This window comes from Anopheles funestus, chromosome 2RL (assembly GCF_943734845.2).
Source record: "Anopheles funestus chromosome 2RL, idAnoFuneDA-416_04, whole genome shotgun sequence".
Taxonomy (NCBI): domain Eukaryota; kingdom Metazoa; phylum Arthropoda; class Insecta; order Diptera; family Culicidae; genus Anopheles; species Anopheles funestus.
The window spans coordinates 57,038,863-57,052,264 of record NC_064598.1 but is presented as its reverse complement, the minus strand read 5'-3'; the positions used below and the strand labels follow the sequence as shown (position 1 = coordinate 57,052,264).

Here is a 13,402-nt window from a genome sequence, read left to right as displayed (position 1 = left end):
TTTAGACCGTACTATTATTTCATGGTTAGGGTATCCTCGCGCGATGTGCGCAAGGGTAAGTATGATAGTCATATACGGGAGTGATATTGCCAGCTCGCCCATGTGTGTTTTCTGCAAAGATAGTAATGGTAGGAAATATCGGGAATCGATCCCAGACTTACATTTGGATGTGGTGTTTCAGGCGTCCGCGAACCGATGGTACCAACAATTTGGCGCCAAAAGGATTGATACGGACCAGGTTTTGTTCTACGTGCAGTGCCTCGAACGAAGTACCATCAGTTGTTCTGTTATGGTTCTATTGTTGGTGATGGTTCGTGCGCGATGCATCAAAATGTTGTGCGCTGATCTGAGCGATAATGTTTTTTAGGTTGGTGTATTTTGTACGAGTGTTTTTATTTTTGAACATAGAATGGCGATCCTCGCACACGGACCGTTTTTACGTAGCTTTATTTTGAGGATTTTACAATGATATTTGTTGAATTATCTATGGGTTTGTTGTTAAATTAAACATACCTTTTTTCGTAGGCTTTCGTGACATCTAATATGCAAAGCCATACCAGAACATTCGTACAATCAATCGTACATATTCTTGGCTCTTGCTTGATACCGAATAGGTTCATTACAGATGTCGCGAAGTACATTCATGTACAGATTACTGTTAAATGTTTCATTGCGTTTCAATTCCTACACGCGCCTTTTATTTAAAGTGTCTGAGCATCTTTCGCACGGCATCGATTGCTGGTAACAAGGGAACGATAGAGAATGTTCCATGTGTTACGTTCAGCTGTGTTGTGATATGTTTTGTGCTTAATATTAGTTTTCCAGGAAGTGTCGCTACGGTCGCATCCTACAGAAACAGTTTGGCTCACGGGCTTAGCTGGTGCAATGCAATGCAATGAGCAATTGAATGAAAGGATCGATAGCAAATGAAATGTTGTGATCAGCAACTCTGGCCGGCAAAGACAAGCATTAGAAGAATGCTTCGCGGAACACCGGCCACGCAATCGATTTGTATTAACGTTCTTCAGAACGCCTTGTCACAAATAGTTTGCGCATTATTTCATCGGTTGATCATTTGACGATGGGTCTGAACAACAAGCCATGCATACATTCCTTAAGATAAAAATATCGTTTGAATCATTGGGATCACCATGCATATGCTTCCATTCATATGATACGACGTATACACATGATACAAATGTTGGGATAATTCTGCAGTGTGAGCATATGACGAACTAGTACTTTGGTGGCTCTTTATTTCACGGTCGTATAATCAAATCGGATTCCAACGCCCAAAACGTCTATTAGCTCACAACAAAATCGTGATAGCGTGAAAACAGTAACATAAAGAGGCTTCGATCATGTTTGCTGTTGTTTTATTTTTGTGTGATGTCTTGGTGCATTCGCCTCTCATAATATGGACTAATAATTATGTTAATAATAATGATAAAAATTAAGAAAACAAACGTACAGCGATTCATCAGCGATTCTGTATACGATCCCGCGAACAACTCGGGTAGCTTCGATTTGTTGTAAACCAATGCATTTGTTGGTGTTGTTGGTGTTTGGAGCAGTCTGACAACCGCACGGATTGTACACTTTTGTATCGACGGTAGAACGAGCGTGAGTCCGAGCAAGAGGGCATAACCCAAGAGAAGCGAACGGCATGAGAAAACTCATCAGACACGACTCGAGCTTTCTGACCGACTCTCGCTCAGTGTAAGTGCGAGCAGGCACGGGATACTGTTTAGAGGGAGACATTCCGGCATTTGCTTTTGACAAGTCGAAACTTTTTGCTTGTGTTGTATGCGGCGACAACTGACAGCTCCAAATTTTTTTGATTTCTCGTCGCCGGCTCGTAACCCATATACCCAAGCAAAAAGTTTCGACTTGTCAAAAGCAAATGCCGGAATGTCTCCCTCTAAACAGTATCCCGTGCCTGCTCGCACTTACACTGAGCGAGAGTCGGTCAGAAAGCTCGAGTCGAGTCAGATGAGTTTTCTCATGCTGTTCGCTTCTCTTGGGTTATGCCCTCTTGCTCGTACTCACGCTCGTTCTACCGTCGATGCAAAAGTGTACAATCCGTGCGGTTGTCAGACTGCTCCAAACACCAACAACACCAACAAATGCATTGGTTTACAACAACAAATCGAAGCTATCCGAGTTGTTCGCGGGATCGTATACAGAATCGCTGTACGTTTGCTTTCCTAATTTTTATCATTATTGTAATGATAATTATTAGTTCATATTATGAGAGGCGAATACACCAAAACATCATACAAAAATAAAACAACAGCTCATGCTCATGTGTCGAAGCCGTTGCTATTTTCTACCACGATTTTGTTGTGAGCTAATAGACGTTTTGGGCGTTGGAATCCGATTTGATTATACGACCGTGAAATAAAGAACCACCAAAGTACTAGTTCGTCATATGCTCACACTGCAGAATTATCCCAACATTTGTATCATGCGTATACGTCGTATCATATGCATGGAAGCTGTTGATGATAAAACCATCGTGAGTAGTCAAAAACTGGAACGTTCTGACGAACGTACCACAGCTTCACACGGTTGTGGAATAATACTCATAATATACTGAACAATAATATTAAAACAACATTGGAATTGATTGTGAATTGTAATAATAACACACAGCTATGTTGTGGTAATGTAGCTCTTTTTAAGTTTCATAACATATTTTGGAACACGTTACAGCTTTCTTCATATCTTGTGAAAGATAAACAGTTCTATCAATTTAATATGAATAATAATTCTGTTTGCATTTATCTTAATACAAATCGATTGCGTGGCCGGTGTTCCGCGAAGCATTCTTCTAATGCTTGTGTTTGCCGGCCAGAGTTGCTGATCACAACATTTCATTTGCCATCGATCCTTTCATTCAATTGCTCATTGCATTGCATTGCACCAGCTAAGCTCGTGAGCCAAACTGTTTCTGTAGGATGCGACCGTAGCGACACTTCCTGGAAAACTAATATGCAAAATATATCACAACACAGCTGAACGTAACACACGGAACATTCTCTAGCGTTCTCTTCTTACCAGCGCAATCGATGCCGTGTAAAATATGCTCAGGCACTTTAAATTAAAGGCGCGTGTAGGAATTGAAACGCAATGAAACATTTAACAGTGCACTGTACATGAATGTACTTCGCGACATCTGTAATGATCCTATTCGGTATCAAGCAAGAGCCAAGAATATGTACGATTGATAATGTTCTGGTATGGCTTTGCATATTAGATGTCACGAAAGCCTACGAAAAAAGGTATGTTTATTTTAACAACAAACCCATAAATAATTCAACAAATATCATTGTAAAATCCTCAAACTAAAGCTACGTAAAAACGGTCCGTGTGCGAGGATCGCCATTCTATGTTCAAAAATAAAAACACTCGTACAAAAAACACCAACTTAAGAATCATTATTGCTCAGATCAGTGCACAACATTTTGATGCATCGCGCACGAAGCATCACCAACAATAGAACCATAACAGAACAGCTGATGGTACTTCGTTCGAGGCACTGCACGTAGAACAAAACCTGGTCCGTATCAATCCTTTTGGCGCCAAATTGTTGGTACCATCAGTTCGCGGACGCCTGAAACACCACCTCCAAATGTAAGTCTGGGATCGATTCCCGATATTTCCTACCATTACTATCTTTACAGAAAACACACATGGGCGAGCTGGCAATATCACTCCCGCATATGACTATCATACTTACCCTTGCGCACATCGCGCGAGGATACCCTAACCATGAAATAATAGTACGGTCTAAATCCTATACCACTAGTCAAAACGAAACAAACCGACAAGCCATAGGCAGAACGAACGAACGAACGCGATGCAAGACACACCAGCGCAGAACAGAACTCGCGAGTCGAACAAATACTAGAATTAGCAGGAGCAAGCAAGAGAAAAAAAGACGATCGACCGCCACACATAAAAAAAATAATGTGGCAACGGCTGTGACAAGCTTTTTTGCTTTAATTTTGAAATTGAGCTTTTTGCTAGACATCCGCTCGATGACAGCAAAAATCCTGCAGTCCTTCTGCTGTTTGGACGAAACTGACTGATTGTCGGAACAAATAGCGGAAAACGTTTCGGTATACGAAAAATAGGACGCAACTTTTGCCGAAACTCATTCAAAACGTCCGATTGGGATATCCCCAACTAACCTCACGACGGCTGTTTCTATGTGCTAGAGCGAGAGCGACTGATGTTTTCACTCTGTTGCCCTTACAGACCTAATGGACGAGGCGAATTGATGGAAATAAAATATGAGAATGTGTTAGTGCGTTTGTCCGTACCTTTGAACATATGAGCCAAAGAAAAAGAACAAGAAAGGAGAAGTTTGGTAAAAAGAACTTTGTTTACCATTCTGCTTCGGTATTTTGGACAGTGAAGAACTAAATCTGGTGCTCAAATATAATTGTTACAGTGTATTAAAGGTGTGTTAGGTGCGGGAACAATAACCAAAACAAAAATAAGTGATTTTATAATAAATTAATAAATAATTAAAGCATGGATGCTCAACAAGTGCGTCGCAGTAAACAGTACTACCGGCGTAAAGCCAAAATAGCGGCAGTTATGCGTACAAGGGAATGTACATGTCGGTGCACTTGTGTGGATGGTTTACCTACTTCTGTGAATGGTATGTGCGATGTGGAATCGACAGTGAAATTGTATCACAACATAAATTACATGTGTGTATTTATTTGTGTTTTGCAGAGCCTAGAACCGAAGCAGCTGCTTCAAGTGATGCTGAACCTTATCCTTTCTCTGATGAGTCGGGCGCCATTGAAGAGAACGCGGACATTCCACTGGATGATGTGGTATCAGATGACGACGACGACGACGATATCAACACCGAAGAATCTTTAGAGTTTGATTTTAGTCAACGCTCCATGGAAGCCTGCTTGCAATTTTGGGCTTTAAAAACAAACACGCCTCATACATCGATCAACATGATATTGAGAATCATCCGAGAAAAAACTTCTTGCGTTGTGCCGAAGGATGCTCGTACTCTGCTACACACTAGCAGGGTACCAAAAGAAATTGTTGCTGTTGAAGGGGGTCGTTTTTGGTACAATGGAGCTGCTAACTGCCTCAATATCCGATTCAGGTAAGCGATTAACCTAATGTTGTACTACTGAAACATTCTGACCATTTTTCTTATGACTTTGATTGCAGTGGAAATCAACTAGGAAACGTTACCGAGCTTAAGCTAAAATTCTTTGTCGACGGATTGCCTCTACACAGAAGCAGTGAAACCACATTTTGGCCGATTTTAATGTCTATCGAGGATATGTCCCACATACCACCTATGGCAGTGGCTATATTCTACGGGTCATCGAAGCCGGGTTCAGTAGAACAAATTTTGCGGCCTTTAGTAGAGTAATTAAATTTGCTGCTCGTGCAGGGTATACGCCTTGGTGTACAGCAAACGCTGGTGAGGTTAAAAGTTTTGGCATTTGTGGCAGATTCACCTGCTCGTAGCTTTATAAAAGGTAAGAATATATTTTACAAAGTATTTGTAAGAATATTTCTGAATGATGAATAACTAATTTGTTTTGTATTTGTATTTTTCCAGCGTGCGTTAGCTGCAACGCCGGAGAAGGGTGTATGAAATGTAAGGTTAACGGACGTCGCCATCCGAGATCAAGGGCCGTTACATATTCGGGAATCAACCATCCACCCCGCACGGACGCTGAGTTTAGGCAGGGAATTTACGTTGGACATAGAGTAGGCAATTCACCACTCTTAGATTTAGGATGTTTTGATATAGTGAAGGACGTGTTAGTCGGTGATAAACTTCACTTGATAGATCTAGGAGTTACTCGTAAACTATTACAGGGATGGGTGTATGGCATGAGGGGAGCAATCAAATGGTCCGATCAAACTTTCTTGCGCATTTCTAGTTTTTTGAAAAGCATTACTCTTCCTTCTGAAGTGAATCGCAAGCTACGTGGTTTAGATGATTTGAAATATTGGAAAGGATCTGAGTTAAGCAGTTTTTTGCTTTATGCCAGCATTGTAGTCCTCAGAGGTAACATATCAGCTGAAGCATATCAGCATTTTATGTTATATTTTGTTGCAATAACGCTGTTGTCTTCAAATGTGTATAAAGATCTTTGGGACGATGCTTCTGACATGCTTAGCGATTTCGTTTCGAATTATGATGAAATTTACGGAGAAGGTTTCATTAGTAGTAACGTGCATAATCTGCTGCATGTAACTGAAGAAGTTAAACGTTTTGGACCTCTTAATACAATGTCTACTTATCCCTTTGAAAACGCTCTCCAACACATGAAGGGTATGCTTAGAAACGGACATAGATGCTTAGAGCAAACAGTGAACAGGTACTCTGAGTTCGAACAGTTAAACTTTCCTAAAAAGACACCGGCTAATGAAACGACTTTGAAGGGATCAGGTGACAATGTTGTTGTAACCATGCCGGACTTTATTTTAAAATCTAATAATCGCGACGGCTGGTTTCTTTCGCCAGAAAAAGAGGTAATTAGATTTTTTTCTGCAGATAAATCGTCCGGAACTATAAAAATTATCGGTAGAAAGTTGATTGATCCGGAGGAATATTTCGATGATCCTGTGTCATCAGGGGTGATCAATATTTGTAAGGGTAAAATTTCAAATTTATCTCCTAACTTAATCGAATATGAACTATCTGACATCAAGGCTAAGATGGTTGCCATCAAATTAGACAACGAGGGACATACGATGTTTGCCCCACTTGTTCACACGCTAATAGATTAGGTTTAGGCTAAGGTAGCTTTGGCAAAATAATTATTTTTACTTCATGTTTTGTAATAAACATTTTATTAATGATTAAACATTTATTAAACATTTCAATTTATGTCCTTTGAAAGAAAGTTCACATTACAAATATGCTTTAAATTCAAATTTAATTCATGTTGTCTTTAATAATATATACGGTTGATGTTTGTTCGCATGTGATTATTTAGGTGGGGGTAAGTGTTCAGATGGAGAAAAGGAGGATTGTGGATCAGGTTGATTGTTTTCTATGGCACGTTTCCTTGCATTAATCCGGTTGGTAAGAGTGAATGGACGCGGACTTGAAGTTCGAATGCGTTTGTAATTCTTCAACCTTTGCTTCGCATGGTAAAATTTGTCCTTAAAGTATTCGCGAATACTCCATTCTGGAATTTCCACACCATTCGTCGCTCCAAGTATGCAGAATAATTTGATTATGTTAGTGTGGATTTTAAATGGAATTTTTGCCACAGGAATTCCTACGCCACTCCAGCTGCAGGATGCAAAAAACTCCATACCGAACAGCAAATCGATTGACCTATGCATCAGATTAAATGGCCGATATTCTCCTGATTCCCGTTTTAAAAACGCTATTACTTGGGCCATGTAATCTGGATCGGCAAGTCGGGCATCAAATTCCACCATTAACTCCTTAGAGTTAATCGGTTGCATGCTAAACGATGTGGATGGTGTTAACGTACCAGCAGCTTCCATTGCACATTCGAAGCTGGTTAGCATATATTCTTGACCTTGTCGAATACTTTTCAGTTCCTGTCGTATAGCAACCATGTGATGCGAAATTTCTGTCCCGGAAGACTGCTCCGAGTGCACGGTACACGATATTTTATTTGGATCTTGAAGAGGTGATGATGGTTTTGAAGGGATATCGTGGTAGTAAACGGCACCCGTAAGTGAGTTGGTTTCATTCCCAAAGCCTGAAGAAACGGTACACATTACAGGTTTGGTTGGTATTTGCGAAGTTAAAGCATCAGGTAACGTCTTCGAACTAGAGGGAATAGCTGGTGTCACAAAACTTGCAGGTGTTGTGGACCCTGAAGCACTGGGTAGTTTTTTAGAGCTGCAAGGAATGGCCGTTGTTGTACAGCTGGCAGGTATGACTGGTGTTGTGGAGCCTGAAGCATTGGGTAGTTTTTTAGAGCTGCAAGGAATGGCCGCTGTTGTACAGCTGGCAGGTATGACTGGTGTTGTGGAGCCTGAAGCATTGGGTAGTTTTTTAGAGCTGCAAGGAATGGCCGATGTTGTACAGCTGACAGGTATGGCTGGTGTGGTGGAGCTTAAACATATGGCTGGCGTCTTCGAAGCACGAAATATGGCTGGTGTTTTACGTCTTGAACGTTTGGTTGATGTCTTCGAACGAGAAGGTATGGCTGGTGTCTTGGAGCAACAAGCAATAACTGGTGATGTCTGCACGGGTAATGTGGTACTGTATGAATGTTCATGAATAGACAATCGAGACTCTTTAAGAGTCTTTATTTTCATTGTGGAGGTTGCATTGGTTGCGTATCGTTTAGTTTTTTTCGAAGATAAAACCGTATACGTGAGCGATGTATATGTATGATCAAATCCATTGTCGTCATGTGTTGGAATCTATAAAAAATAAATAAATAAACATTGTAAAACATGATTGAATTCAAGCACATAATATAACGTTCGTAACAGTAATTAATTAATTAAAATCGGTTATAACATTAAATTTCTTCTTCTTATTTGCCAAGGGTTTGAAATGGTACCACTAGGCCATTGTGCGCCTTCGTGCGTTACTCTGTGGTTGGGTATAGATTCCAGCACTTTAATAGTTTACGGACCGGATACTAAGACCATATGTCTTTAGAAATGAATTCTTCACATCTTGGAGGGTATAACCAACATGCAAAACACAACTATTTCTCGCAACAACCAACCGTGCCGTTTGCATCGAATTGATTACTTGCTTGCTCCGTTTGACCAGCATGCCGTGTTACCATCGAATCGTTGGTAGCTATCACTAGATTGTTAACCGTGTATTATAGCTATCACTAACCTTAAATTAGAGGTATCAACACGGTAATGAAACGCGGTTCAAAACAGGCGGAAAAACAGAGGAACAAAGCTGGAATAATTGAAGCTACTTGAATTGCAATTGATAGTTGAAGCACTAAACGTTATGTATGCTGTTTTTGGTTTTGCCTACAGTTATGTTCGTCCTAATTTGTGTACGATGAGTTTAGCATACAAGTTCAAACACGATACGATGGCATATTCCGATTTCTAAACATAAAATAGCACTCAACTTGTTCTTTTTAATGTACATACTTACATCATTGTTCCGGATGGTATTGCAAGCAGCAGAATTTTCTTTATCGGATATCTGAAAAATAATCACACTCACAGTTAGGTAAACCGATTGCAGCTGTATCAATCATATATTTCTTTTACTTACAGAATTCATCGTGTATTACGCAATAAACGACGCACTAATTGTGATGAAAAAGCATCTAACGAGCAATGACACATTTTTTCACTTGTTCTAGGAAGTGTAGGAATATGAATTGCTGTATCGCACAGCGTGACGTCACAAAATAACAAAGGACAAATAAACACTATTTTTATTTATACTTGATTTGAATTTGATCACCAAAAACACACGTAAATGATTTTGTGTGTAAATGTAAAATAAAACGCGTTTTATACTTTGCCACACCAGTATCGCTCTAATGGCCGAGCGGTTAACGCAACATATTCTCTATGTCTTTCAGAACACCTTCCTGGATCAACTCTAGAGTGGCAGCACGGTCATCCACACGCACTATGTGAGTAAAAAAAGATTTCCTCTCTCTATAATAACACGCTATAACACGCTCTCTACAAAAGAACCCCCACCTACATACAATTGAGAAAGCACTTGTGAACATAATCATGAGTGGGAGCTGGATAACACACATTACATGCCATCGCGAAAATGAGTAAGCAAGATAGCAATGAGCGAACGAAGAAAAAAGTACGATGGTGTAAAAAATGCAGTGGAAAAATATTTTTTTTTGCATTTTTAAATCCCCCCATAACGGTTTCAAACGTCAAAAATTCCATCTCCGGAAAACTGTCAAACCCTATGCCAAACGTCAAAAACCCCCTCAAAGTGGGACACATCGTGAACTTCATCGTAAGCTTGCTCGTCAGGTTTTTGCTTTTTTCTAATTTTGACCACCATAGACGTCAGGTTAGTTGGGTCTGGGTTACGAGCTGGCGACGCGGTGACGTTCGGCTATCGCCAGAGTTTATACCTTTATAAGTTGGGGAGTTGAATCACAGCGATGCGAGGGTAACACCTGGTTTTAAATTTTAGCCGTTATGTATCCGAATTATTTTTTTTTGCTTTAGCAATGCGGTATTCAAGGGGGTATAACGTTTGGAAAAATTTATTTAGATGTAAACTGTTGACTTTGAATAATACACATACTGAATAGCCCTGTACTTATCAACTACTGCGTACTGCGGGATCTTGCTGTATATTCTGCATGCATAATAATGTTTGATTTTAGCTACGTAAGAATGTTTAAATCACGATTTAATGGTGTTGAATGTGTTAAATTTTGTTTTACTAATAATTTATAACATAATTATTGAAAAATATTAACAAATCGATACCATCATCGAATCCATGAACACCATTATAAACACAACGAAACTTCTTTTGATACATGGTTCATGTCTGCGTCTGCGACACCCCCCACGCCACCACGGACACCACCCACCCAAACGTTTTCAGTGTGCTTTTCTGCCGTTCGAGATTCATGATCACGCTGAATGTCGCTAGTTCGGAGAGTATTGTTCTAATGCAAACTGTTCTGCTTTACGCGGAATCAGCGAACAAGGAGTTGTTGTTGTGCCGTGCGCTGTTGGACAGTGGATCGCAGATCAGTTGTGTTACGGAAGCGCTTGCGGTGAAATTAGGTGTAAATTTGGTGAATGTGAACGTGCTAATAAATTCGATACTAGTTCGTGGAACTTGCCTGATAAAGCATTGTTGGCCGATCCAACCTTTAACGATCCAGGCAATGTGGACATTTTTCTGGGAATGGATTGTCTCTCGGAATTAACAATATCAGGGTACGTGAAAAAAGCGAACACACTACCGATGATCACCGAAACCCATCTTGGATGGGTAATAGGAGGACGTGTTGCAGATTACAAAGACAGTGAAATGTTTACCAACGTATCGACAAATGATCGTTTATGATCAATAATGCAAAGGTTTTGCGAAATAGAAGACGTTATAAGTGAGCGTTCTGTGAAATCTGAGGACGAAATGTGCGAAACCCAATTTCTTGAAACACACTATCGCGAATCAACAGGCAGGTATGTTGGTCACTGCAGAGTGGTAGAGGAAAGTAAGGATGATCCATCACCAGGGAAGTGGTATCTCCCACATCATGCTGTCCTCAACCCGACAAAAAGCATCACAAAATGCCGTGTCGTTTTTGATGCTTCAGCGAAGGTCAATAGAAGGTCATTAAATGATGTTATGAGAATAATTTTTTGCCATCAGAACCCATGCAGGATCTACGCGATGAAGAGATTCCTGATTTACGCAAGGTGGTTACCTGCAGTGTCACAGTACCGCTTGATATTCTTCCAATCCTGGTAAAATTTGAAACTTTTCGAAAGACACAAAGAATAGTAGCATATGTTGTACGATTCAAACAAAATGCCAAACGACGTAAGGGTGAACGCATTAATGTCCCAAAGCCTACAATTGCTGAGTTGCGAGAATCAACGCGTTGGATTGTAAGAGCTGTTCAGCATCATGAGTTGTCGGATGTAGTCTCGGCAGTAAAGCAAGGTAAACCTGTGCAACGATACCAGAATCTGAATCTCTTCTTGGATGGTGAACTGCTGAGAGTTGGAGGTCGTATACGCAAGTCAGACCTGTCGTATGACAATAAACATCAGCTGTTACTGCCACATCGTAGCATCATAACTAAGCGTTTGATTGCAGCAATTCATCGTGAAAATCTACACATCGGCCCGTCTGGAGTGATTTCTATTTTGCGTCAGCAATTCTGGATTGTGAATGCTAGATCAACGGTTCGAAAGGTGCTGCACGAATGCATTGTTTGCTTCAGAAGTAGTCCAAGTACTATGGATCAACAAATGGGGATCTACCTACCTGTCGAGTAACAGCTGCTCCTACCTTTCAACGTGTAGGTTTGGATTTCGCTGGGCCAATTATGTTGAAATCAGGTATCCGTCGTGTTACTGCTACGAAAGGATACGTATGTCTATTTGTGTGTATGGTCACAAAGGCGATTCATTTGGAGGCTGTAGAGAATCTTTCAACTGGCGCTTTTCTTGCTGCCTTGAGGCGATTTGTATCCAGACGAGGAATACCTGAAGAAATCTACAGTGATAATGCTACTAATTTTGTTGGAGCAAAACATGAGCTTCGTGAGTTATATGAAATGTTCAAGGATGAAACATCGAAGCAAGGCACTTTCCAGTTCTGCCAAAAGAAAGAAGTTACGTGGAAACTGATCCCACCTAATTCTCCTCATTTTGGAGGGATTTGGGAAGCTGGCGTAAAAAGTGTCAAAAGCGTATTGAAAAGAGTTTATAAGTCTGCTTCGTTAACTATAACCGACTTCTACATGCTTCTGTGTCAAATTGAAGCTATGTTAAACTCGCGACCATTATACGCCCTTTCAAACGATCCACATGATCTGGACTGCCTTACACCTGCACATTTTACGATCGATCGTCCATTGATTGGAGTTGCGGAACCGTCATATGTGGACCTGCCAGAGAACCGTTTAGACAAGTGGCAGAGGCTTCATCAACTTTGACCACATTTTTGGAGACGATGGCAGAAGGAGTATCTGAGTGAGTTGCAGACCGTTAATATCAGTGAAGGTTAATATCAAAGAAGGAGCATTGGTATTAATGAAGGAAGACAACATGCCCCCGCAGTTTTGGAAATTAGGACGAATTTCTAAAGTGTATCCAGGCGATGACGGGTTGATACGAGTGGTAGATGTGAAGACGAAGTACGGTTTATTTAAAGGTCCGATACACAAGTTAGCGCCTCTTCCCATACAGGATCCCTAATAATATTCGGGCGGGGAGGATGTTCCGTTTCATCGGAAGAAGTTTTTTTTTGTTTTTGTTTTTTTCTCTCTGTTGTGGTGTGACGATCGGTACCTGTGGATAAACCGGGACAAAAAAGGGTCCTTTATATACAATAGTAAGCGGTATAACGGACGGTTCCGGGAAATGCACGCCACAGCGGAGGGAGTAAAATTTTGGGGTTTGCACTAGTGATGGGAAAAATGAATTTTTCGCCGGAATCGATTCCGGCTAGCTCCGAACATTTTCGGAATCGATTCCGGAAAGTAGGTCCGGAATCACTTTCCGGAATCGGTTACGGAATCGATTCCGGAGTCGATTCCGGAATCGGAATCGGTTCCAATTCCGGAGTCGATTCCGGAGTCGATTCCGGAATCGGTTTCGGAATTGATTGTTTTTGTTTTCATTATTGTACATCATTCCATGCGCGCTTTAATAATGTCGCTTCCAATTTTTATGTATGTGAGCAACA

General features: G+C 40.7%; 1 protein-coding gene and 1 long non-coding RNA gene across 5 annotated transcripts; both read left to right on the top strand.

Annotated features, from left to right (window-relative positions):
- The first annotated feature begins 4,189 nt into the window (after positions 1–4,189).
- LOC125760973 (uncharacterized) lies at positions 4,190–7,165 on the top strand. 4 transcript variants are annotated; one of them, XM_049421652.1, is made up of 3 exons: positions 4,190–4,672; positions 4,750–5,143; positions 5,212–7,165. In XM_049421652.1, the coding sequence occupies exons 1-3, from the start codon at positions 4,543–4,545 to the stop codon at positions 5,417–5,419; spliced, it is 732 nt and encodes a 243-aa protein (XP_049277609.1). In that variant the 5' UTR covers positions 4,190–4,542; the 3' UTR covers positions 5,420–7,165. The 4 variants fall into 4 exon arrangements, with proteins under 4 accessions (XP_049277609.1, XP_049277607.1, XP_049277608.1 ...); XM_049421650.1 differs by having other exon boundaries at positions 4,750–7,165; XM_049421651.1 differs by having other exon boundaries at positions 4,190–5,143.
- Positions 7,166–7,678: 513 nt separating this feature from the next.
- Positions 7,679–8,190, top strand: LOC125760984 (uncharacterized). The gene is made up of 3 exons (XR_007418074.1): positions 7,679–7,769; positions 7,803–7,922; positions 8,085–8,190. It is a non-coding gene; the product is annotated as an uncharacterized LOC125760984 (long non-coding RNA).
- The last annotated feature ends 5,212 nt before the right edge of the window (positions 8,191–13,402 follow it).